The sequence below is a fragment of the Bufo bufo genome, chromosome 3 (genome assembly GCF_905171765.1).
Source record: "Bufo bufo chromosome 3, aBufBuf1.1, whole genome shotgun sequence".
NCBI classification, from domain to species: domain Eukaryota; kingdom Metazoa; phylum Chordata; class Amphibia; order Anura; family Bufonidae; genus Bufo; species Bufo bufo.
Genome location: NC_053391.1, coordinates 1 through 24,360, shown reverse-complemented (window position 1 = coordinate 24,360; position 24,360 = coordinate 1). Strand labels below are relative to the sequence as shown.

Sequence of the window (24,360 nt, the reverse complement as noted above, 5' to 3'; positions counted from 1 at the left end):
TGTTCTGCAGTAGCTGTGCCTGTCTCTCAGAAAGGGGCTTATCGCCTAAAACGGATTTTAACCCCTTGTCTGCTGAAACGGTCCGTTACAGTACTAATGAAAGTAATGAGACAAAAGGAAGGATGAACGGGAGTCTCCCTAAGGCCTAATACAAAACAACTAAGAAATGCAACACACAGAAAAGCCAAAATACAAAAGGGAAAGGTAACACTTAACTTCCAAGAAGCTATGGCAGCACCAGGAACTCAGCCGAGATCCAAACCGCACAGCATTGTGGGAGAAACAACTATAAATAGGGAAAGTTAAATGACCACAATAGCAACACCCGGAGGTTAAGGTTGTGACCAGTACCAGAAACAACACAGACGCCTATTGATCCACAAGGTAAACATGTCAAATCAAACCAGGTGTTGCCAATCTCAAAGATCTCCTGCCACTCACTGTTGCGGGGACGTCCGTATGTCTCGGTATGTCCGTGACAGTAAGTCAGTCCGTGGGCCAGTTCCGGACCCTTGCCTCTGAATTTGGCTGGAATAATGAGGCTTTAGTGGCCTCCTTTTGGGAGGGTGTCTCTGGGAAAATTAGGGATGAACTGGCTGTTCGGGATGTTCCCTCTACCCTGGATGATCTTGGATGATCTTATTTCCCTGGCCACCTGGATTGATCTGCGCTTTCAGGAGTGTGCTAAGGAGGTAGCACATGAGAGCAGACAATATCATCCACCATCTTCTTTCCAGTGGTCTTCAGTGCCTCAGCCTTCTACATTTGCTGCTGCGCCAGAACCCGTGCAGAGTGACCAAGTCAGTCTGACTGAGCAAGAACGTGGTCAACGTCGTACAAGCGTCTTGGGAAGCGTCTTTCTTCTGTTCAGCCAGCTTGGTCGCCTCGGCTCTCCAGGGTCTGCCAGCAGCCTATCCTGCTTATGCGGATGTCTTTGACAAGAAAGAGGCTGAGTTGCTACTTCTTCCCAGGCCGTATGACTGCCCTATTGACTTGGTTCCGGGCTCCTCGCGGACGCATCTATCCCCTGTCAGCAGTAGAGACTCAATCCATGTCGGAGTATATCAAGGAGAACCTCAAGAGAGGATTTATCTGCAAATCCTCCTCTCCGGCTGGTGCAGGTTTCTTATTTGTGAAGAAGAATGATGGCTCCCTATGTCCATGCATCGACTACAGGAGTCTTAACAAGATAACCATAAAAAATAAGTACCCTCTTCCCCTAATTCCTGAATTGTTTGATCAGCTCAGGGGAGCTAAAGTTTTCTCCAAATTAGACCCACGTGGGGCCTACAACCTGATCAGTATTCACCAGGGCGATGAGTGGAAGACCGCCTTCAACACCTGCGACGGTCACTATGAATACCTGGTAATGCCCTTTGGACTAAGCAATGCCCCTGCAGTGTTCCAAGAATTCATTAACGACATTTTCAGAAACTTGCTATATCCCTGTGTTGTGGTGTACCTAGATGATATCCTTGTTTTTTCTCCAGATTTGGCTACTCCACGGAAGCAGGTTCGTCTGGTTCTTCAAAGGCTAAGAGAAAATCGTCTGTACGCCAAGATCGAGAAATGTTCCTTTGAGCAGTCCTCTCTTCCATTCCTAGGATACATAATATCCGGTACTGGCCTGCAGATGAATCCCGAGAAGCTGTGAGCGATTTTAAAGTGGCCTCGTCCTTCAGGTTTAAAAGCAATCCAGCGGTTCTTGGGATTCGCCAACTACTATCGCCAGTTGGTGCCGCACTTCTCGTCCTTGACTACTCCCATCTCCACCTTGACCCGTAAGGGAGCAAATCCTAAGAATTGGACAGCTGAGGCTGAATCGGCCTTCCAAGCCTTTTGTGCTGCTTCGGTTCTCCATTGCCCAATGCTAACAAGCAATTCTACCTAGAGGTGGATGCATCGTCTCTTGGAGCTGGGGCTGCGCTTTCACAAAAAGCTTTCTCCGGTAAGATGGTAACCTGTGGTTTCTTCTCCAGGGCCTTCTCTGCTCCTGAGCGCAACTATTCGATGGTCCGATTGAGGCCGATGCCCTTAAGTCTCTATTGGGCATGCGCGGGATCTAACAGGATCGGGGAATGTAAGAGCCGCCCAGCGCAGTGAATAATAATGAGCTGGGCGGCGGTAGGAAACGACAGTTGGGGCGCGGCTGGGCACGAAGGTAGGAGAAAAACCGCCCCTTGGGCACAAAGGAAGGTGATTGAAGGATGAACATAAAGTTGTTTTTACATGGTTCACAATGCGGTCATTGGAATACACTTTAATGGACCTATGACTGCATAGGAATATCGAAATATGTTTATAGGGCCTGTCAGTGTCCCTTTAAGCTGCCGGCCTCTCTCCAGGTACCGAATTGCTTCCATGTCTCCCTGACGACACCTGTCATCCTGAATTGATTTGTTAAAAAAACCTGTCTCAGCTCCTGTCGCGGCCAGTCATGAAAAAGCTATTCTGTGGATGAAGAAGAGTAGAGGTAAAACCCTGTTCTTGGGGATTGGTAGGGCTTTGTCCCTGGGGAAAGATTTTGGGAACCTAGAGAGGACATCAATGCCCCGCTTCTTCTGAAAAAAACATTTTTTTTGTCTAGGGCCGGGCCTGAGAAGAGGGAGTGTAAGGTGGGTACTGTTAGCCCAGCGGTCCATGCTGGCGCTGCTGCCCCTACCCACGGGCACTGCTGCCGGCATCCCTCTTTTCCTCCTGCTGCCATGCTGACAAGCGCGGGCAGCAGTGAGCTTAACTGTTGTATGTGTGCTCCATGCAGAGCTTACTTCCTGCTGGAATAAATCGCAAGTAAATCAGCCGGCACTCACTCAATGTTGCACGCTGCACGGGATAGATGGTCCCTACGTGTATTCAAAGTAAACTTCCTGCTGGAGACCTGTACTGTTTGTTAGGGCGTGTACGGACGTGTCTCTCCTCTCCCGTGAGACAGCACGTACACGCCCTCTGTCTCACCAGCCTATGGCTGGACTGCAGGAAGTATTTAAAGGCGCTTCCTGCCCCAGAAAGATGCCTGAGCAACTCCTGGTCACTAGCTTGTCTAGTGCCTTGTGTGAAGGTGTTTTTGAAGTTCTGCTTTGCTATGTACCGGACCCTGCTTTTGGATTTATCCGATTTTGCTTGTTTGCCGCCTGCCCCTGGACTTCGTTTACGGACCTTGCTTGATTGCTGCCTGCCTGACCCTGGACTTCCTCTCGGTGCTTGCACCGGTATCTCTGACCCCCTGGTCAGCTGCCACTGACTCGGGGATTGCTTTGGAGTGGCACCTGGAAACTACCCTAACGGCCCAAGACTATCCTCACCATCAGAGGCTCTAGTGAAGACCAGGTAGTTGCTTAGTCACGGCCCTCCAGAGTATAGCCAGTCAGTGGCGCAGTGGGTCCACACCCGCTTGCATAACACTATAGTTTTGTATGGACCATGCTCTGGCCACCCCAACCCATCACTAATTAGCCTACTGGACCATACTGAGCAGGAGCACAGGGTTAAGTAGTCTAACCCCCAATATCACCCACCACAGGGTGACTCCCCCTAGATCCTTATGCCAGATTCCCCAACCAATCACAGTCTAAGCTATAGGACATCAGAGGCCCACCTATTAGATACAAGTAATTCCATGGGCCACCCATCCACTCAGGCCCCCAGTATGACATCACTGTCGGAGCCGAGACACTAAGAGAGTAGCACAAACAGACGGGAGGGCCTCAAAAAGGTGCCCCTACGGCTACAGGCTCCAATGGATCAGGGTTACTTGCCCAATGTAAGGATGAAACGGCAGTACCTGCTACCATCCTGAGACGCTCCTGCATCCCAGCTGCATGGGACAGAAAGACCATGAGAAGCATCCTGTCCCTGCCTTATGGGAGGAGAATCATCTCATTGTCAGAAACCATTGTGATGGGGAAAATAAATAGTACATGTCCAATTGTGAATGTCCACAGTGTTTACCGTTAACCTGTACATAGAAAGCACACATATAACATCCACCTATGTTCCCATGGCCCAGATGCGAGGTCCATCCTGACAGGAGTGGAGGCCCAGCCATGATGGACTACGAGGAAAGAATATCTTTATTAAACACAAAGATGACAACAGGAGAGAGATGTCCAGTGATGGGCTCGAGAAGTCATGAAGGAAAAGTGGGATGTCTAGTGATGGACTCGAGAAGTCATAAAGGAAGAGGCGGGATGTCTAGTGATGGACTCGAGAAGTCATGAAGGAAGAGGGGGGATGTCTAGTGATGGACTCGAGAAGTCATGAAGGAAGAGGGGGATGTCTAGTGATGGACTCGAGAAGTCATGAAGGAAGAGGGGGATGTCTAGTGATGGACTCGAGAAGTCATGAAGGAAGAGGGGGATGTCTAGTGATGGACTCGAGAAGTCATGAAGGAAGAGTGGGATGTCTAGTGATGGACTCGAGAAGTCATGAAGGAAGAGTGGGATGTCTAGTGATGGGCTTGAGAAGTCATGAAGGAAGAGGGGGATGTCTAGTGATGTGCTTGAGAAGTCATGAAGGAAGAGGGGGATGTCTAGTGATGGACTCAAGAAGTCATGAAGGAAGAGGGGGATGTCTAGTGATGGACTCGAGAAGTCATGAAGGAAGAGGGGATGTCTAGTGATGGACTCGAGAAGTCAGAGAGGAAAAGATACAGGTGGCAGGCCAGAAGTCAGGTAGAGGAGAGATGTTGTGTGGTAGACTGGAGGGGTCAGCAAAGGAAACAAGTTCATTGATGGATCGGAGGGATCACTTAAGGGAAGATCTCTTGTGATAGATCAAAGAAGTCAGATCAGAGGACATGTTGAGTGACAGGCCAAAGGGGTAATGGAGTTTCAGTGCTGTGACGGGGAGCTGGTGGGAAGGACATGTTTCTTCTCATTTAATATGGGTGCTGGACAATGAAGACTATTTATGGACAAAACCAATCAGGTGGCCTCTGTAATCCAGATGAATATTGTCTGATGTGGGGGGATCCAAGATCACACAAGGTTAGGAGTGAAGGAAGCGGTTGAAGGCGTTGTATGCAGCTTCCAGGTCAAATAACATCTGCCGTACTTGGGAATCATCAAGTTCATCAGAGGCCGACATGCTGCTTAACTTCTGCAACCTGTGGATGAGAAAGGGTCAGAGGAGAACGTGGCTTCAGAGACCCCACAGATGATGGCCATGTGCTCCTCTCCTAGATTACAGGAACTGGAGGCATTCACAATATGGAAATCTGAAAGGACACCAGAAAGCGCTCTTCTCACCATTGGCTGACTTTCTCTCTGCCCTCAAAATCTGGTGGTAAGTGGCTCATCCTGTTCATGGTCTCCATCAGCTCCCGGAGGTCTGGCTGGATCTGTCAGGACAGAGTAGAGAAGTTAGGGTCAAAGTATTTAGAAAAGCCAAGGATTATAAAAGATAGCCAACTATCCCCAGATGTTGTGACACTACAAACCCCATCATGCACATAACAGAAGCGGGTTGGGCGTACATGCTGAGATTTGTAGTTCCATGACAACTCCCCGGGGTGGTGATTGAGACAAGATGATCCACCGTCCGTAGACGGCCAGCTCACTGACATACATGTATCAGCATGGCCAGCATGTGTGCTTCCCTAATCTTTAATGCGCCTCTTTCCCTCCAGTTGGACCTAGGTAGATGTGGGCTGAGGCACATACGCACTTTTGCATTCTTTACCTCCAGTGAAGGGTTAACTCCTTCTCCTTTTTATGTGTGTGGAGAGCGCTGGCGGCTCAGTGGAATGCAGTATGCGCCGTCACATCTGCTTCCTCCATTGATAGCCTCTCCCTACATGCGCAGAAAGCGCTTCCGTTGCGGTGGAACGCAGGACGCCTTCCACCGGACTAATATAACAATCGCCTGCTTTGGGTTAGAATCCACCCGACCAATACTCACACACTAACCTATTCTTTGTATTGGTCCAATCTGAGGACTGCTTTTTGGCATCTTAGGAACTGGAAGTGCGTCATCTAGCCGAAATGCCGCTACTTCTGGCGGCAGCATTTGATTTCCAGACCTTAGGACTATACATGTCGGCACCACATACAGGTGCGCCCATTCCATGCAGGGTGCCATTACCAGATATTTCACCTATCTTCCAACGCGAGTCTCCTGATGAACCACCTGACTACAATCAGCGGGGGAAACGCGTCGGGACTGGCTGCTTGAAGCCTATTGAGGACAGGTGCCAATCCAGGGTTCAGCCACAGATGAGTGGGGTCGCCCCTTTTGGGGTGGGTGCTCCGCTTTTAGGCAGGGGCAGCCACAGGGATACCTTAGGGCGAAAACATCTCCTGACTCCACTTATGGGTTTAACCATCCTCCAGGCGAACGGTCAGTAAATACGGGATATATCATGGTATGCCCGGATATTAGCGGACACGAAGAAAGGCCTTGTGCCTCTGATCACATTCGTTATTAGAACTGCTTCCAGGCGATATTTCAGGGGGTCTTCACACACGCTTCCCCCTTATGCACACACTTCGTCTGTCACTTTCCATGACAACTAGTAGCAGATCGCGGTCTGATCTCCTCGACAGTGGAGAACACGGGAGATAGAGCGGTCCGAACTGGGGCGCGAGCTACGGCTAAAAACGGACATCTACCATGAGATTAACTAATCCTGTCCCTGGAGGCAGAACATGAGGCGAGGGGCAAATGGCGGGAATCAGTTACCTCGTCCATCGCTCGGATCTCCAAACGCAGTTTATCCATCACCGTAATGAAGAGCTGAAAAAACAGACGACATGAAGTCAGAGGCAGGAAATCCACCAACGTATATCACATATAGATCCCTACGACTGTATAGATCACCTATAGATCCCTATGGAGGGCGGTACGGACTGTATATCACATATAGATCCCTACGACTGTATAGATCACCTATAGATCCCTATGGAGGGCGGTACGGACTGTATATCACATATAGATCCCTACGACTGTATAGATCACATATAGATCCCTATGGAGGGCGGTACGGACTGTATATCACATATAGATCCCTACGACTGTATAGATCACATATAGATCCCTACGACTGTATAGATCACCTATAGATCCCTATGGATGGCGGTACGGACTGTATATCACATATAGATCCCTACGACTGTATAGATCACATATAGATCCCTACGACTGTATAGATGACATATAGATCCCTACGACTGTATAGATGACATATAGATCCCTACGACTGTATAGATCACCTATAGATCCCTATGGGGGGCGGTACGGACTGTACAGATCACATATAGATTCCTACGACTGTATAGATGACATATAGATCCCTACGACTGTATAGATGACATATAGATCCCTACGACTGTATAGATCACCTATAGATCCCTATGGAGGGCGGTACGGACTGTACAGATCACATATAGATTCCTACGACTGTATAGATCACATATAGATCCGTACGGAGGGCGGTACGGACTGTATATCACATATAGATCCCTACGACTGTATAGATGACATATAGATCCCTACGGAGGGCGGTACGGACTGTATAGATCACATATAGATCCCTACGGAGGGCGGTACGGACTGTATATATCACATATAGATCCCTATGGAGGGCGGTACGGACTGTATATCACATATAGATCCCTACGACTGTATGGATGACACATAGATCCCTACGGAGGGCGGTACGGACTGTATATATCACATATAGATCCCTATGGAGGGCGGTACGGACTGTATATCACATATAGATCCCTATGGAGGGCGGTACGGACTGTATATCACATATAGATCCCTACGGAGGGCGGTACGGACTTTATATCACATATAGATCCCTACGGAGGGCGGTACGGACTGTATAGATCACATATAGATCCCTACGGAGAGAGGTACGGACTGTATAGATTACATATAGATCCCTACGGAGGGAGGTACGGACTGTATAGATCACATATAGATCCCTACGGAGGGCGGTACGGACTGTATAGATGACATATAGATCCCTACGGAGGGCGGTACGGACTGTATATCACATATAGATCCCTACGACTGTATAGATCACCTATAGATCCCTACGACTGTATAGATGACATATAGATCCCTACGGAGGGCGGTACGGACTGTACAGATCACATATAGATCCCTACGGAGGGCGGTACGGACTGTATAGATCACATATAGATCCCTACGGAGGGCGGTACGGACTGTATAGATCACATATAGATCCCTACGGAGAGAGGTACGGACTGTATAGATTACATATAGATCCCTACGGAGGGAGGTACGGACTGTATAGATCACATATAGATCCCGACGGAGGGCGGTACGGACTGTATAGATCACATATAGATCCCGACGGAGGGCGGTACGGACTGTATAAATCACATATAGATCCCGACGGAGGGCGGTACGGACTGTATAGATCACATATAGATCCCTACGGAGGGCGGTACGGACTGTATAGATCACATATAGATCCCGACGGAGGGCGGTACGGACTGTATAGATCACATATAGATCCCGACGGAGGGCGGTACGGACTGTATAAATCACATATAGATCCCGACGGAGGGCGGTACGGACTGTATAGATCACATATAGATCCCTACGGAGAGAGGTACGGACTGTATAGATCACATATAGATCCTTATGGAGGGCGGTACGGACTGTATATCACATATAGATCCCTACGGAGGGCGGTACGGACTGTATAGATCACACATAGATCCCTACGGAGAGAGGTACGGACTGTATAGATCACATATAGATCCCTACGAAGGGCGGTACGGACTGTATAGATCACTACGGAGGGCGGTACGGACTGTATAGATCACATATAGATCCCTACAGACCTACAGATGTAACCTGCCCCCCCATCCCTGACCCCCCGATAGACCCCCACCTGTAATCTCCGACCTCCTTTCTCTGTAGGTCAGGCGCGCTCATCCTGCGGCCCTCCAGCTGTTGCAAAACTACAACTCCCAGCATGCCTTAACAGCCTACAGCAGGGCATGGTGGGAGTTGTAATCTTCCAACAGCTGGAGGTCCGCAGGTTGAGCGCGCCTCTCCCTTACTCCGGACCCCAGCACATCAGACCCCCTGCAGTAAGCATGCACGCAGCGGGACGGGCCGGGTCCTCTCGCCCGGTCGTTATAAGCTCATTGTATAGGTTATAGTATGTGAACCCCCCCTGGAATAACCACCCAATAATAGGGCCTCGCCACACAGTACCAATGTCCTCTCAGGGCCCCTAGCAGTAACAATGCCCCTTAGTGAACCCCCCCCAGTGGCCCCCATAAAGAAGACCTCTCCCCTCTCCTGACATCTCGGTTGTAGTAACTACTTGCATTCCCCATTTAATACTAAATTTGGGAGCCTCTATTCTTATGGCTTTATGTTCTGCCGTTCCTGTATTATTCCTGCAGGACCCCCCCCCCCCCCCCAACTGGTTACCCCCGTCTGTATCTTTAGTGCAGTCTGATGGCAATTCATCAGGAACGGCAGAACATAGAGGCTCCAGAACTGTGCAAGTAGGTACTACAACTGAGACGTCAGGAGAGGGGACAGGTACTCTTCAAGTGGCCCCCACACAGTGATGCCCGTCTAGTATTGCCCCTCACACACAGTGATGCCCGTCTAGTATTGCCCCTCACACAGTGATGCCCGTCTAGTATTGCCCCTCACACACAGTGATGCCCGTCTAGTATTGCCCCCCACACAGTGATGCCCGTCTAGTATTGCCCCTCACACACAGTGATGCCCGTCTAGTATTGCCCCTCACACACACAGTCATGCCCGTCTAGTATTGCCCCTCACACACAGTGATGCCCGTCTAGTATTGCCCCTCACACAGTGATGCCCGTCTAGTATTGCCCCTCACACACAGTGATGCCCGTCTAGTATTGCCCCTCACACACAGTGATGCCCGTCTAGTATTGCCCCTCACACAGTGATGCCCGTCTAGTATTGCCCCTCACACACACAGTGATGCCCGTCTAGTATTGCCCCTCACACACACAGTGATGCCCGTCTAGTATTGCCCCTCACACACAGTGATGCCCGTCTAGTATTGCCCCTCACACAGTGATGCCCGTCTAGTATTGCCCCTCACACACAGTGATGCCCGTCTAGTATTGCCCCTCACACACAGTGATGCCCGTCTAGTATTGCCCCTCACACACAGTGATGCCCGTCTAGTATTGCCCCTCACACAGTGATGCCCGTCTAGTATTGCCCCTCACACACAGTCATGCCCGTCTAGTATTGCCCCTCGCACACAGTGATGCCCGTCTAGTATTGCCCCTCGCACACAGTGATGCCCGTCTAGTATTGCCCCTCACACACAGTCATGCCCGTCTAGTATTGCCCCTCACACACAGTCATGCCCGTCTAGTATTGCCCCTCACACACAGTGATGCCCGTCTAGTATTGCCCCTCACACAGTGATGCCCGTCTAGTATTGCCCCTCACACACAGTCATGCCCGTCTAGTATTGCCCCTCACACACAGTCATGCCCGTCTAGTATTGCCCCTCACACACAGTGATGCCCGTCTAGTATTGCCCCTCACACACAGTGATGCCCGTCTAGTATTGCCCCTCACACACAGTGATGCCCATCTAGTATTGCCCCTCACACACAGTGATGCCCGTCTAGTATTGCCCCTCACACACAGTGATGCCCGTCTAGTATTGCCCCTCACACACAGTGATGCCCGTCTAGTATTGCCCCTCGCACAGTGATGCCCGTCTAGTATTGCCCCTCGCACAGTGATGCCCGTCTAGTATTGCCCCTCACACACAGTGATGCCCGTCTAGTATTGCCCCTCACACACAGTGATGCCCGTCTAGTATTGCCCCTCACACACAGTGATGCCCGTCTAGTATTGCCCCTCACACACAGTGATGCCCGTCTAGTATTGCCCCTCGCACAGTGATGCCCGTCTAGTATTGCCCCTCGCACACAGTGATGCCCGTCTAGTATTGCCCCTCACACACAGTGATGCCCGTCTAGTATTGCCCCTCGCACACAGTGATGCCCGTCTAGTATTGCCCCTCACCCACAGTGATGCCCGTCTAGTATTGCCCCTCACACAGTGATGCCCGTCTAGTATTTCCCCTCACACACAGTGATGCCCGTCTAGTATTGCCCCTCGCACACAGTGATGCCCGTCTAGTATTGCCCCTCACACACAGTGATGCCCGTCTAGTATTGCCCCTCGCACACAGTGATGCCCGTCTAGTATTGCCCCTCACACACAGTGATGCCCGTCTAGTATTGCCCCTCACACACAGTGATGCCCGTCTAGTATTGCCCCTCACACACAGTGATGCCCGTCTAGTATTGCCCCTCACACAGTGATGCCCGTCTAGTATTGCCCTTCACACACAGTGATGCCCGTCTAGTATTGCCCCTCGCACAGTGATGCCCGTCTAGTATTGCCCCTCGCACACAGTGATGCCCGTCTAGTATTGCCCCTCACACACAGTGATGCCCGTCTAGTATTGCCCCTCGCACACAGTGATGCCCGTCTAGTATTGCCCCTCACCCACAGTGATGCCCGTCTAGTATTGCCCCTCACACAGTGATGCCCGTCTAGTATTTCCCCTCACACACAGTGATGCCCGTCTAGTATTGCCCCTCGCACACAGTGATGCCCGTCTAGTATTGCCCCTCACACACAGTGATGCCCGTCTAGTATTGCCCCTCACACACAGTGATGCCCGTCTAGTATTGCCCCTCACACAGTGATGCCCGTCTAGTATTGCCCTTCACACACAGTGATGCCCGTCTAGTATTGCCCCTCACACACAGTGATGCCCGTCTAGTATTGCCCCTCGCACAGTGATGCCCCAGCATAGTTATGCTCTCATAGATGCCCCTCCTCCAGTTTAACTACTCGTGTACCCCATCTGCTCTTGGCTCGGCTGTCTGTGACTGGTGACGTCACTTTGCTATATGGACAGCAGGGGGCGGAGGACGCGGACACGGGTGGGACATGCAGGTTCCGGACCGCTGGTATTTGGACAGCGCTCCGCCCGTCGAGTGCCCCGTGGCCTTCTAAAGAGCGTTTAACCTGTTTGATGCCAGAGAGCAGCGAGCGTCTATACCGATGTGCGGAGCTGCAATGACAGGCGGGGGCAGCAGCGGGTTTTTGGGGCGTGTCTGAGCGAGTAGCGAGACATGGAGGTCAGGACATGGCCGACTCACCGACACAATGTCTGCAATGCAGCGATTCAGGTTCCCCTTGTCGTCCTTGATGGTGATTGGTCGATCCTCCTTAATTCGCTCCATTGCCAGAGGACAGTCCAACTGTGGAGAGAAGGCGTCCCAGAACCATCAGGATCGAGTCCTCTCCCTGCTATCGGCCATTTCCGGCTGTGTGACCTCTCTGTTATAACCACGGTTTCCATAGTAACAGACTACAGTCCGACCCCGTGTAGTCCTCTGCTCTCTTCTCCTTCTACAGAGGACACCAGGATCAGACCACACAGGAGTCACTCGCGGTCTGTTACTATGGCAACTGTAGACCAGGGAAGATTCGCAGGGCAGCTTCCTTTTTATATCAGAGAGATAAATAGTTAGAGGCCGGGTTTACCGCGTCCACGTAGATTCATAGCAGGCTCACCCGGTACTTTCTGCAGAAGTCATCGATGGAGCCGACCTCCGCTCCTTGCACCTGCTTGAAGGCGGCTTTGTATTGGACCAGGAGGCGCGAGCAGGCGGCGGTGTACCTGGAATAAACAGGCATAACACTGAGAGAGGACTACAACCCCCATGGTGGACATCAGGCCAGTCTGCTCCGGTGCTGGTCACAAGGCTCCGACCCATAAGACCGGGGTGGACTTACTCGCTGGGGGAGACACAGTCTTTGATATAAGCCTTCTCCAGGGCCTGCAACGTCTTCACCACAGCAAACAGCTCCGCCATGTTGTCATACCTATAGAGACACAATACAGAGCAGCTAGCGAGCACCCGATCAGTGGTACAATCTATAGGGCCGCACCCAATCAGTGGTACAATGTGCGGGGTACAGGGTCACACCCAATCAGTGGTACAATGTGCGGAGTACAGTCTATAGGGTCACACCCAATCAGTGGTACAATGTGCGGGGTACAGGGTCACACCCAATCAGTTGTACAATGTGCGGGGTACAGGGTCACACCCAATCAGTGGTACAATGTGCGGAGTACAGGGTCACACCCAATCAGTTGTACAATGTGCGGGGTACAGGGTCACACCCAATCAGTGGTACAATGTGCGGAGTACAGTCTATAGGGTCACACCCAATCAGTGGTACAATGTGCGGGGTACAGTCTATAGGGTCGCACCCAATCAGTGGTACAATGTGCGGGGTACAGGGTCACACCCAATCAGTGGTACAATGTGCGGAGTACAGTCTATAGGGTCACACCCAATCAGTGGTACAATGTGCGGAGTACAGTCTATAGGGTCACACCCAATCAGTGGTACAATGTGCGGAGTACAGTCTATAGGGTCACACCCAATCAGTGGTACAATGTGCGGGGTACAGTCTATAGGGTCGCACCCAATCAGTGGTACAATGTGCGGAGTACAGTCTATAGGGTCACACCCAATCAGTGGTACAATGTGCGGGGTACAGGGTCACACCCAATCAGTGGTACAATGTGCGGGGTACAGGGTCACACCCAATCAGTGGTACAATGTGCGGGGTACAGGGTCACACCCAATCAGTGGTACAATGTGCGGGGTACAGGGTCACACCCAATCAGTGGTACAATGTGCGGGGTACAGTCTATAGGGTCACACCCAATCAGTGGTACAATGTGCGGGGTACAGGGTCACACCCAATCAGTGGTACAATGTGCGGGGTACAGGGTCACACCCAATCAGTGGTACAATGTGCGGGATACAGTCTATAGGGTCACACCCAATCAGTGGTACAATGTGTGGGGTACCGTCTATAGGGTCACACCCAATCAGTGGTACAGTCTATAGGGTCACACCCAATCAGTGGTACAATGTGCGGAGTACAGTCTATAGGGTCGCACCCAATCAGTGGTACAATGTGCGGGGTACAGTCTATAGGGTCACACCCAATCAGTGGTACAATGTGCGGGTACAGTCTATAGGGTCACACCCAATCAGTGGTACAATGTGCGGGGTACAGGGTCACACCCAATCAGTGGTACAATGTGCGGAGTACAGTCTATAGGGTCACACCCAATCAGTGGTACAATGTGCGGGGTACAGTCTATAGGGTCGCACCCAATCAGTGGTACAATGTGCGGAGTACAGTCTATAGGGTCACACCCAATCAGTGGTACAATGTGCGGGGTACAGGGTCACACCCAATCAGTGGTACAATGTGCGGGGTACAGGGTCACACCCAATCAGTGGTACAATGTGCGGGGTACAGGGTCACACCCAATCAGTGGTACAATGTGCGGGGTACAGGGTCACACCCAATCAGTGGTACAATGTGCGGGGTACAGTCTATAGGGTCACACCCAATCAGTGGTACAATGTGCGGGGTACAGGGTCACACCCAATCAGTGGTACAATGTGCGGGGTACAGGGTCACACCCAATCAGTGGTACAATGTGCGGGATACAGTCTATAGGGTCACACCCAATCAGTGGTACAATGTGTGGGGTACCGTCTATAGGGTCACACCCAATCAGTGGTACAGTCTATAGGGTCACACCCAATCAGTGGTACAATGTGCGGAGTACAGTCTATAGGGTCGCACCCAATCAGTGGTACAATGTGCGGGGTACAGTCTATAGGGTCACACCCAATCAGTGGTACAATGTGTGGGGTACCGTCTATAGGGTCACACCCAATCAGTGGTACAGTCTATAGGGTCACACCCAATCAGTGGTACAATGTGCGGAGTACAGTCTATAGGGTCGCACCCAATCAGTGGTACAATGTGCGGGTACAGTCTATAGGGTCACACCCAATCAGTGGTACAATGTGCGGGGTACAGGGTCACACCCAATCAGTGGTACAATGTGCGGGGTACAGTCTATAGGGTCACACCCAATCAGTGGTACAATGTGTGGGGTACCGTCTATAGGGTCACACCCAATCAGTGGTACAGTCTATAGGGTCACACCCAATCAGTGGTACAATGTGCGGAGTACAGTCTATAGGGTCGCACCCAATCAGTGGTACAATGTGCGGGGTACAGTCTATAGGGTCACACCCAATCAGTGGTACAATGTGCAGGGTACAGTCTATAGGGTCACACCCAATCAGTGGTACAATGTGCGGGGTACAGGGTCACACCCAATCAGTGGTACAATGTGCGGGGTACAGTCTATAGGGTCACACCCAATCAGTGGTACAATGTGTGGGGTACAGTCTATAGGGTCACACCCAATCAGTGGTACAATGTGCGGGGTACAGGGTCACACCCAATCAGTGGTACAATGTGCGGGGTACAGGGTCACACCCAATCAGTGGTACAATGTGCGGGGTACAGTCTATAGGGTCACACCCAATCAGTGGTACAATGTGCGGGGTACAGTCTATAGGGTCACACCCAATCAGTGGTACAATGTGCGGGGTACAGTCTATAGGGTCACACCCAATCAGTGGTACAATGTGCGGAGTACAGTCTATAGGGTCGCACCCAATCAGTGGTACAATGTGTGGGGTACAGTCTATAGGGTCACACCCAATCAGTGGTACAATGTGTGGGGTACAGTCTATAGGGTCACACCCAATCAGTGGTACAATGTGTGGGGTACAGTCTATAGGGTCACACCCAATCAGTGGTACAATGTGCGGGTACAGTCTATAGGGTCGCACCCAATCAGTGGTACAATGTGCGGGGTACAGTCTATAGGGTCACACCCAATCAGTGGTACAATGTGCGGGGTACAGTCTATAGGGTCGCAACCAATCAGTGGTACAATGTGCGGAGTACAGTCTATAGGGTCGCACCCAATCAGTGGTACAATGTGCGGAGTACAGTCTATAGGGTCGCACCCAATCAGTGGTACAATGTGTGGGGTACAGTCTATAGGGTCACACCCAATCAGTGGTACAATGTGCGGGGTATAGTCTATAGGGTCGCACCCAATCAGTGGTACAATGTGTGGGGTACAGTCTATAGGGTCACACCCAATCAGTGGTACAATGTGCGGGGTACAGGGTCACACCCAATCAGTGGTACAATGTGCGGGGTACAGGGTCACACCCAATCAGTGGTACAATGTGCGGGGTACAGGGTCACACCCAATCAGTGGTACAATGTGCGGGGTACAGTCTATAGGGTCGCACCCAATCAGTGGTACAATGTGCGGGGTACAGTCTATAGGGTCGCACCCAATCAGTGGTACAATGTGTGGGGTACCGTCTATAGGGTCACACCCAATCAGTGGTACAGTCTATAGGGTCACACCCAATCAGTGGTACAATGTGCGGGGTACAGGGTCACACCCAATCAGTGGTACAATGTGCGGGGTACAGGGTCACACCCAATCAGTGGTACAATGTGCGGAGTACAGTCTATAGGGTCACACCCAATCAGTGGTACAATGTGCGGGGTACAGTCTATAGGGTCGCACCCAATCAGTGGTACAATGTGTGGGGTACAGGGTCGCACCCAATCAGTGGTACAATGTGCGGAGTACAGTCTATAGGGTCACACCCAATCAGTGGTACAATGTGCGGAGTACAGTCTATAGGGTCACACCCAATCAGTGGTACAATGTGCGGAGTACAGTCTATAGGGTCACACCCAATCAGTGGTACAATGTGCGGAGTACAGTCTATAGGGTCACACCCAATCAGTGGTACAATGTGCGGGGTACAGTCTATAGGGTCGCACCCAATCAGTGGTACAATGTGCGGAGTACAGTCTATAGGGTCACACCCAATCAGTGGTACAATGTGCGGGGTACAGGGTCACACCCAATCAGTGGTACAATGTGCGGGGTACAGGGTCACACCCAATCAGTGGTACAATGTGCGGGGTACAGGGTCACACCCAATCAGTGGTACAATGTGCGGGGTACAGGGTCACACCCAATCAGTGGTACAATGTGCGGGGTACAGTCTATAGGGTCACACCCAATCAGTGGTACAATGTGCGGGGTACAGGGTCACACCCAATCAGTGGTACAATGTGCGGGGTACAGGGTCACACCCAATCAGTGGTACAATGTGCGGAGTACAGTCTATAGGGTCACACCCAATCAGTGGTACAATGTGCGGGGTACAGTCTATAGGGTCACACCCAATCAGTGGTACAATGTGCAGGGTACAGGGTCACACCCAATCAGTGGTACAATGTGCGGGGTACAGGGTCACACCCAATCAGTGGTACAATGTGCGGGGTACAGGGTCACACCCAATCAGTGGTACAATGTGCGGGGTACAGGGTCACACCCAATCAGTGGTACAATGTGCGGGATACAGTCTATAGGGTCACACCCAATCAGTGGTACAATGTGTGGGGTACCGTCTATAGGGTCACACCCAATCAGTGGTACAGTCTATAGGGTCACACCCAATCAGTGGTACAATGTGCGGAGTACAGTCTATAGGGTCGCACCCAATCAGTGGTACAATGTGCGGGGTACAGTCTATAGGGTCACACCCAATCAGTGGTACAATGTGCGGGTACAGTCTATAGGGTCACACCCAATCAGTGGTACAATGTGCGGGGTACAGGGTCACACCCAATCAGTGGTACAATGTGCGGGGTACAGTCTATAGGGTCACACCCAATCAGTGGTACAATGTGTGGGGTACCGTCTATAGGGTCACACCCAATCAGTGGTACAGTCTATAGGGTCACACCCAATCAGTGGTACAATGTGCGGAGTACAGTCTATAGGGTCGCACCCAATCAGTAGTACAATGTGCGGGGTACAGTCTATAGGGTCACACCCAATCAGTGGTACAATGTGCAGGGTACAGTCTATAGGGTCACACCCAATCAGTGGTACAATGTGCGGGGTACAGGGTCACACCCAATCAGTGGTACAATGTGCGGGGTACAGTCTATAGGGTCACACCCAATCAGTGGTACAATGTGTGGGGTACAGTCTATAGGGTCACACCCAATCAGTGGTACAATGTGCAGAGTACAGTCTATAGGGTCGCACCCAATCAGTGGTACAATGTGTGGGGTACAGTCTATAGGGTCGCACCCAATCAGTGGTACAATGTGCGGGGTACAGGGTCACACCCAATCAGTGGTACAATGTGCGGGGTACAGGGTCACACCCAATCAGTGGTACAATGTGCGGGGTACAGTCTATAGGGTCACACCCAATCAGTGGTACAATGTGCGGGGTACAGTCTATAGGGTCACACCCAATCAGTGGTACAATGTGCGGAGTACAGTCTATAGGGTCGCACCCAATCAGTGGTACAATGTGTGGGGTACAGTCTATAGGGTCACACCCAATCAGTGGTACAATGTGTGGGGTACAGTCTATAGGGTCACACCCAATCAGTGGTACAATGTGCGGGTACAGTCTATAGGGTCGCACCCAATCAGTGGTACAATGTGCGGGGTACAGTCTATAGGGTCACACCCAATCAGTGGTACAATGTGCGGGGTACAGGGTCACACCCAATCAGTGGTACAATGTGCGGGGTACAGTCTATAGGGTCGCACCCAATCAGTGGTACAATGTGCGGGGTACAGTCTATAGGGTCGCACCCAATCAGTGGTACAATGTGCGGAGTACAGTCTATAGGGTCGCACCCAATCAGTGGTACAATGTGCGGAGTACAGTCTATAGGGTCACACCCAATCAGTGGTACAATGTGCGGGGTACAGTCTATAGGGTCACACCCAATCAGTGGTACAATGTGCGGGGTACAGTCTATAGGGTCGCAACCAATCAGTGGTACAATGTGCGGAGTACAGTCTATAGGGTCGCACCCAATCAGTGGTACAATGTGCGGAGTACAGTCTATAGGGTCGCACCCAATCAGTGGTACAATGTGCGGAGTACAGTCTATAGGGTCACACCCAATCAGTGGTACAATGTGCGGGGTATAGTCTATAGGGTCGCACCCAATCAGTGGTACAATGTGTGGGGTACAGTCTATAGGGTCACACCCAATCAGTGGTACAATGTGCGGGGTACAGGGTCACACTCAATCAGTGGTACAATGTGCGGGGTACAGGGTCACACCCAATCAGTGGTACAATGTGCGGGGTACAGGGTCACACCCAATCAGTGGTACAATGTGCGGGGTACAGTCTATAGGGTCGCACCCAATCAGTGGTACAATGTGCGGGGTACAGTCTATAGGGTCGCACCCAATCAGTGGTACAATGTGTGGGGTACCGTCTATAGGGTCACACCCAATCAGTGGTACAGTCTATAGGGTCACACCCAATCAGTGGTACAATGTGCGGGGTACAGGGTCACACCCAATCAGTGGTACAATGTGCGGGGTACAGGGTCACACCCAATCAGTGGTACAATGTGCGGGATAAAGTCAATAGGGTCACACCCAATTAGTGGTACAATGTGCGGGGTACAGTCTATAGGGTCACACCCAATCAGTGGTACAATGTGTGGGGTACAGTCTATAGGGTCACACCCAATGTGCGGGGTACAGTCTATAGCGTCACACCCAATCAGTGGTACAATGTGTGGGGTACAGTCTATAGGGTCACACCCAATCAGTGGTACAATGTGCGGGGTACAGGGTCACACCCAATCAGTGGTACAATGTGCGGGGTACAGGGTCACACCCAATCAGTGGTACAATGTGCGGGGTACAGGGTCACACCCAATCAGTGGTACAATGTGCGGGGTACAGTCTATAGGGTCACACCCAATCAGTGGTACAATGTGCGGGGTACAGTCTATAGGGTCACACCCAATCAGTGGTACAATGTGTGGAGTACAGTCTATAGGGTCACACCCAATCAGTGGTACAATGTGTGGGGTACAGTCTATAGGGTCACACCCAATCAGTGGTACAATGTGCGGGGTACAGGGTCACACCCAATCAGTGGTACAATGTGTGGGGTACAGTCTATAGGGTCACACCCAATCAGTGGTACAATGTGCGGGGTACAGTCTATAGGGTCGCACCCAATCAGTGGTACAATGTGCGGGGTACAGGGTCACACCCAATCAGTGGTACAATGTGCGGGGTACAGGGTCACACCCAATCAGTGGTACAATGTGCGGGGTATAGTCTATAGGGTCACACCCAATCAGTGGTACAATGTGCGGGGTACAGTCTATAGGGTCACACCCAATCAGTGGTACAATGTGTGGGCTACAGGGTCACACCCAATCAGTGGTACAATGTGCGGGGTACAGGGTCACACCCAATCAGTGGTACAATGTGCGGGGTACAGTCTATAGGGTCACACCCAATCAGTGGTACAATGTGCGGGGTACAGTCTATAGGGTCGCACCCAATCAGTGGTACAATGTGCGGGGTACAGTCTATAGGGTCGCACCCAATCAGTGGTACAATGCGCGGGGTACAGTCTATAGAGTCGCACCCAATCAGTGGTACAATGCGCGGGGTACAGTCTATAGAGTCACACCCAATCAGTGGTACAATGTGCGGGGTACAGGGTCACACCCAATCAGTGGTACAATGTGCGGGGTACAGGGTCACACCCAATCAGTGGTACAATGTGCGGGGTACAGTCTATAGGGTCACACCCAATCAGTGATACAATGTGTGGGGTACAGTCTATAGGGTCACACCCAATCAGCGGTACAATGTGCGGGGTACAGTCTATAGGGTCACACCCAATCAGTGGTACAATGTGTGGGGTACAGTCTATAGGGTCGCACCCAATCAGTGGTACAATGCGCGGGGTACAGTCTATAGGGTCACACCCAATCAGTGGTACAATGTGCGGGGTACAGGGTCACACCCAATCAGTGGTACAATGTGCGGGGTACAGGGTCACACCCAATCAGTGGTACAATGTGCGGGGTACAGTCTATAGGGTCACACCCAGTGATACAATGTGTGGGGTACAGTCTATAGGGTCACACCCAATCAGTCGTACTTCTCTCGCTCCCGGGCATTCTTGTACAGCTTCACCTCCTGTAATAGATCCAGAGATGAACATCATAGACAGCAGATCTGTAGCACCCCCCCCCCCTGCACCCCAATATAATATGTGACCCGCTGTTTATTAGAACAGCTACTCGCCGGGCCTCCACCTGCAGCACACGTACCTCGTATAACTCTGGCTTATTTCCAGGAGCTGAAAGAAAGGAAAAGCCATTACTAAGTGCAATATGTCTCAGAGCCGCCTGACAACTGGACCAAGTCAGTGACCGCGGGGCTCCCTGCTGCATCCCCATAATCATTACTGCAATAGAAATCTCCTCACCACTGACTGCCGGCTGCGCGGGGATCCCATGAAACATGACGCGCAAAGAGACGAGTCCAAGACTGAAAAGATAAAGTCAGAGGTAATGTATGAGAGGAGAGGATAATACAGGAGGAGGACATAACATGGAGGAGGAGAGAAGAGAAGAGGAGACACTACCGGAGAGGAGAGGATAATACAGGAGGAGGACATAACATGGAGGAGGAGAGAAGAGAAGAGGAGACACTACCGGAGAGGAGAGGATAATACAGGAGGAGGACATAACATGGAGGAGGAGAGAAGAGAAGAGGAGACACTACCGGAGAGGAGAGGATAATACAGGAGGAGGACATAACATGGAGGAGGAGAGAAGAGAAGAGGAGACACTACCGGAGAGGAGAGGATAATACAGGAGGAGGACATAACATGGAGGAGGAGAGAAGAGAAGAGGAGACACTACCGGAGAGGAGAGGATAATACAGGAGGAGGACATAACATGGAGGAGGAGAGAAGAGAAGAGGAGACACTACCGGAGAGGAGAGGATAATACAGGAGGAGGACATAACATGGAGGAGGAGAGAAGAGAAGAGGAGACACTACCGGAGAGGAGAGGATAATACAGGAGGAGGACATAACATGGAGGAGGAGAGAAGAGAAGAGGAGACACTACCGGAGAGGAGAGGATAATACAGGAGGAGGACATAACATGGAGGAGGAGAGAAGAGAAGAGGAGACACTACCGGAGAGGAGAGGATAATACAGGAGAGGAGGAGTAGGAGGGGGGTGATAATACAGGAGAGGAGGAGGAGGGGGGTGATAATACAGGAGAGGAGGAGGAGGAGGAGGAGGGTGATAATACAGGAGAGGAGGAGGAGGAGGAGGAGGGTGATAATACAGGAGAGGAGGAGGAGGGGGGTGATAATACAGGAGAGGAGGAGGGGGGGGGTGATAATACAGGAGAGGAGGAGGAGGGGGGGGTGATAATACAGGAGAGGAGGAGGAGGGGGGTGATAATACAGGAGAGGAGGAGGGGGGGGGGGGTGATAATACAGGAGAGGAGGGGGAGGGGTGATAATACAGGAGAGGAGGAGGAGGGGGGTGATAATACAGGAGAGGAGGAGGAGGAGGGGGGGGTGATAATACAGGAGAGGAGGAGGAGGAGGGGGGGGTGATAATACAGGAGAGGAGGAGGAGGAGGAGGAGGAGGAGGAGGGTGATAATACAGGGGAGGAGGAGGAGGGTGATAATACAGGAGAGGAGGAGGAGGGTGATAATACAGGAGAGGAGGAGGAGGAGGAGGGTGATAATACAGGAGAGGAGGAGGAGGGTGATAATACAGGAGAGGAGGAGGAGGGGGGTGATAATACAGGAGAGGAGGAGGAGGGGGGTGATAATACAGGAGAGGAGGAGGAGGGGGGTGATAATACAGGAGAGGAGGAGGGGGGGTGATAATACAGGAGAGGAGGAGGGGGGGTGATAATACAGGAGAGGAGGAGGAGGGGGGGTGATAATACAGGAGAGGAGGAGGAGGGGGTGATAATACAGGAGAGGAGGAGGGGGGGGTGATAATACAGGAGAGGAGGAGGAGGGGGGGTGATAATACAGGAGAGGAGGAGGAGGGGGGGGGGTGATAATACAGGAGAGGAGGAGGAGGGGGGGTGATAATACAGGAGAGGAGGAGGAGGGGGGGGGTAATAATACAGGAGAGGAGGAGGGGGGGGGGGTGATAATACAGGAGAGGAGGAGGGGGGGGTGATAATACAGGAGAGGAGGAGGAGGGGGGTGATAATACAGGAGAGGAGGAGGAGGAGGGGGGTGATAATACAGGAGAGGAGGAGGAGGAGGGGGTGATAATACAGGAGAGGAGGGGGAGGGGTGATAATACAGGAGAGGAGGAGGGGGGTGATAATACAGGAGAGGAGGAGGAGGGGGGTGATAATACAGGAGAGGAGGAGGAGGAGGGGGGTGATAATACAGGAGAGGAGGAGGAGGAGGAGGGGGGTGATAATACAGGAGAGGAGGAGGAGGAGGGGGGTGATAATACAGGAGAGGAGGAGGAGGAGGGGGGTGATAATACAGGAGAGGAGGGGGAGGGTGATAATACAGGAGAGGAGGGGGAGGGTGATAATACAGGAGAGGAGGAGGAGAAGGAGGGGTGATAATACAGGAGAGGAGGGGGAGGGTGATAATACAGGAGAGGAGGAGGAGGGGGGTGATAATACAGGAGAGGAGGAGGGGGGGGGTGATAATACAGGAGGGGAGGAGGGGTGATAATACAGGAGAGGAGGAGGGGGGGGGGGGTGATAATACAGGAGAGGAGGGGGGGGGTGATAATACAGGAGAGGGGGAGGGGGGGGGTGATAATACAGGAGAGGAGGAGGAGGGGGGGTGATAATACAGGAGAGGAGGAGGGGGGGGGGGGTGATAATACAGGAGAGGAGGAGGGGGGGTGATAATACAGGAGAGGAGGAGGAGGGGGGTGATAATACAGGAGAGGAGGAGGGGGGGGGTGATAATACAGGAGGAGGAGGGGGGGGGGGTGATAATACAGGGAGAGGGAGGAGGAGGGGGTGATAATACAGGAGAGGAGGAGGAGGAGGGGGGTGATAATACAGGAGAGGAGGAGGAGGGTGATAATACAGGAGAGGAGGAGGAGGGTGATAATACAGGAGAGGAGGAGGAGGGGGGGGATAATACAGGAGAGGGGGGGGGGGGGGGGGGGGGGATAATACAGGAGAGGAGGAGGAGGGGGGGTGATAATACAGGAGAGGAGGAGGAGGGGGGTGATAATACAGGAGAGGAGGGGGAGGGGGGGTGATAATACAGGAGAGGAGGAGGGGGGGGGATAATACAGGAGAGGAGGGGGGGGGGGTGATAATACAGGAGAGGAGGAGGAGGGGGGTGATAATACAGGAGAGGAGGGGGAGGGGTGATAATACAGGAGAGGAGGGGGAGGGGGGTGATAATACAGGAGAGGAGGAGGAGGGGTGATAATACAGGAGAGGAGGAGGGGGGGGGTGATAATACAGGAGAGGAGGGGGAGGGGGGTGATAATACAGGAGAGGAGGGGGAGGG

The 24,360-nt window shown here is 51.9% G+C and overlaps 1 protein-coding gene and 1 long non-coding RNA gene across 2 annotated transcripts; one reads left to right on the top strand and one right to left on the bottom strand.

Annotated features, from left to right (window-relative positions):
* Window positions 1-4,052: 4,052 nt before the first annotated feature.
* On the bottom strand, window positions 4,053-21,377 carry VPS28 (VPS28 subunit of ESCRT-I). The gene is made up of 9 exons (XM_040422702.1): window positions 21,307-21,377; window positions 21,149-21,177; window positions 20,977-21,014; window positions 12,817-12,906; window positions 12,595-12,700; window positions 12,177-12,278; window positions 6,679-6,732; window positions 5,247-5,338; window positions 4,053-5,104 (listed from the first exon to the last, which is right to left on the bottom strand). Exons 1-9 carry the CDS (start codon window positions 21,341-21,343, stop codon window positions 4,987-4,989), a joined length of 666 nt encoding a protein of 221 aa, XP_040278636.1. The 5' UTR covers window positions 21,344-21,377; the 3' UTR covers window positions 4,053-4,986.
* On the top strand, window positions 13,359-15,575 carry LOC120994266. The gene is made up of 4 exons (XR_005777379.1): window positions 13,359-13,781; window positions 13,980-14,112; window positions 14,152-14,482; window positions 14,681-15,575. It is a non-coding gene; the product is annotated as an uncharacterized LOC120994266 (long non-coding RNA).
* Window positions 21,378-24,360: the final 2,983 nt, after the last annotated feature.

What these genes read in the sequence shown, in the direction of transcription:
- VPS28 (XM_040422702.1), bottom strand. Translation starts at nt 21,343, where the DNA reads ATGTTTCATGGGATCCCCGCGCAGCCGGCAGTCAGTG. An exon ending in ATAAGCCAGAGTTATACGAG is followed by an intron (nt 21,015 to 21,148) that starts GTACGTGTGCTG and finishes GATCTATTACAG; the next exon opens with GAGGTGAAGCTGTACAAGAA. An exon ending in ACTTCTGCAGAAAGTACCGG is followed by an intron (nt 12,279 to 12,594) that starts GTGAGCCTGCTA and finishes TTCTCTCCACAG; the next exon opens with TTGGACTGTCCTCTGGCAAT.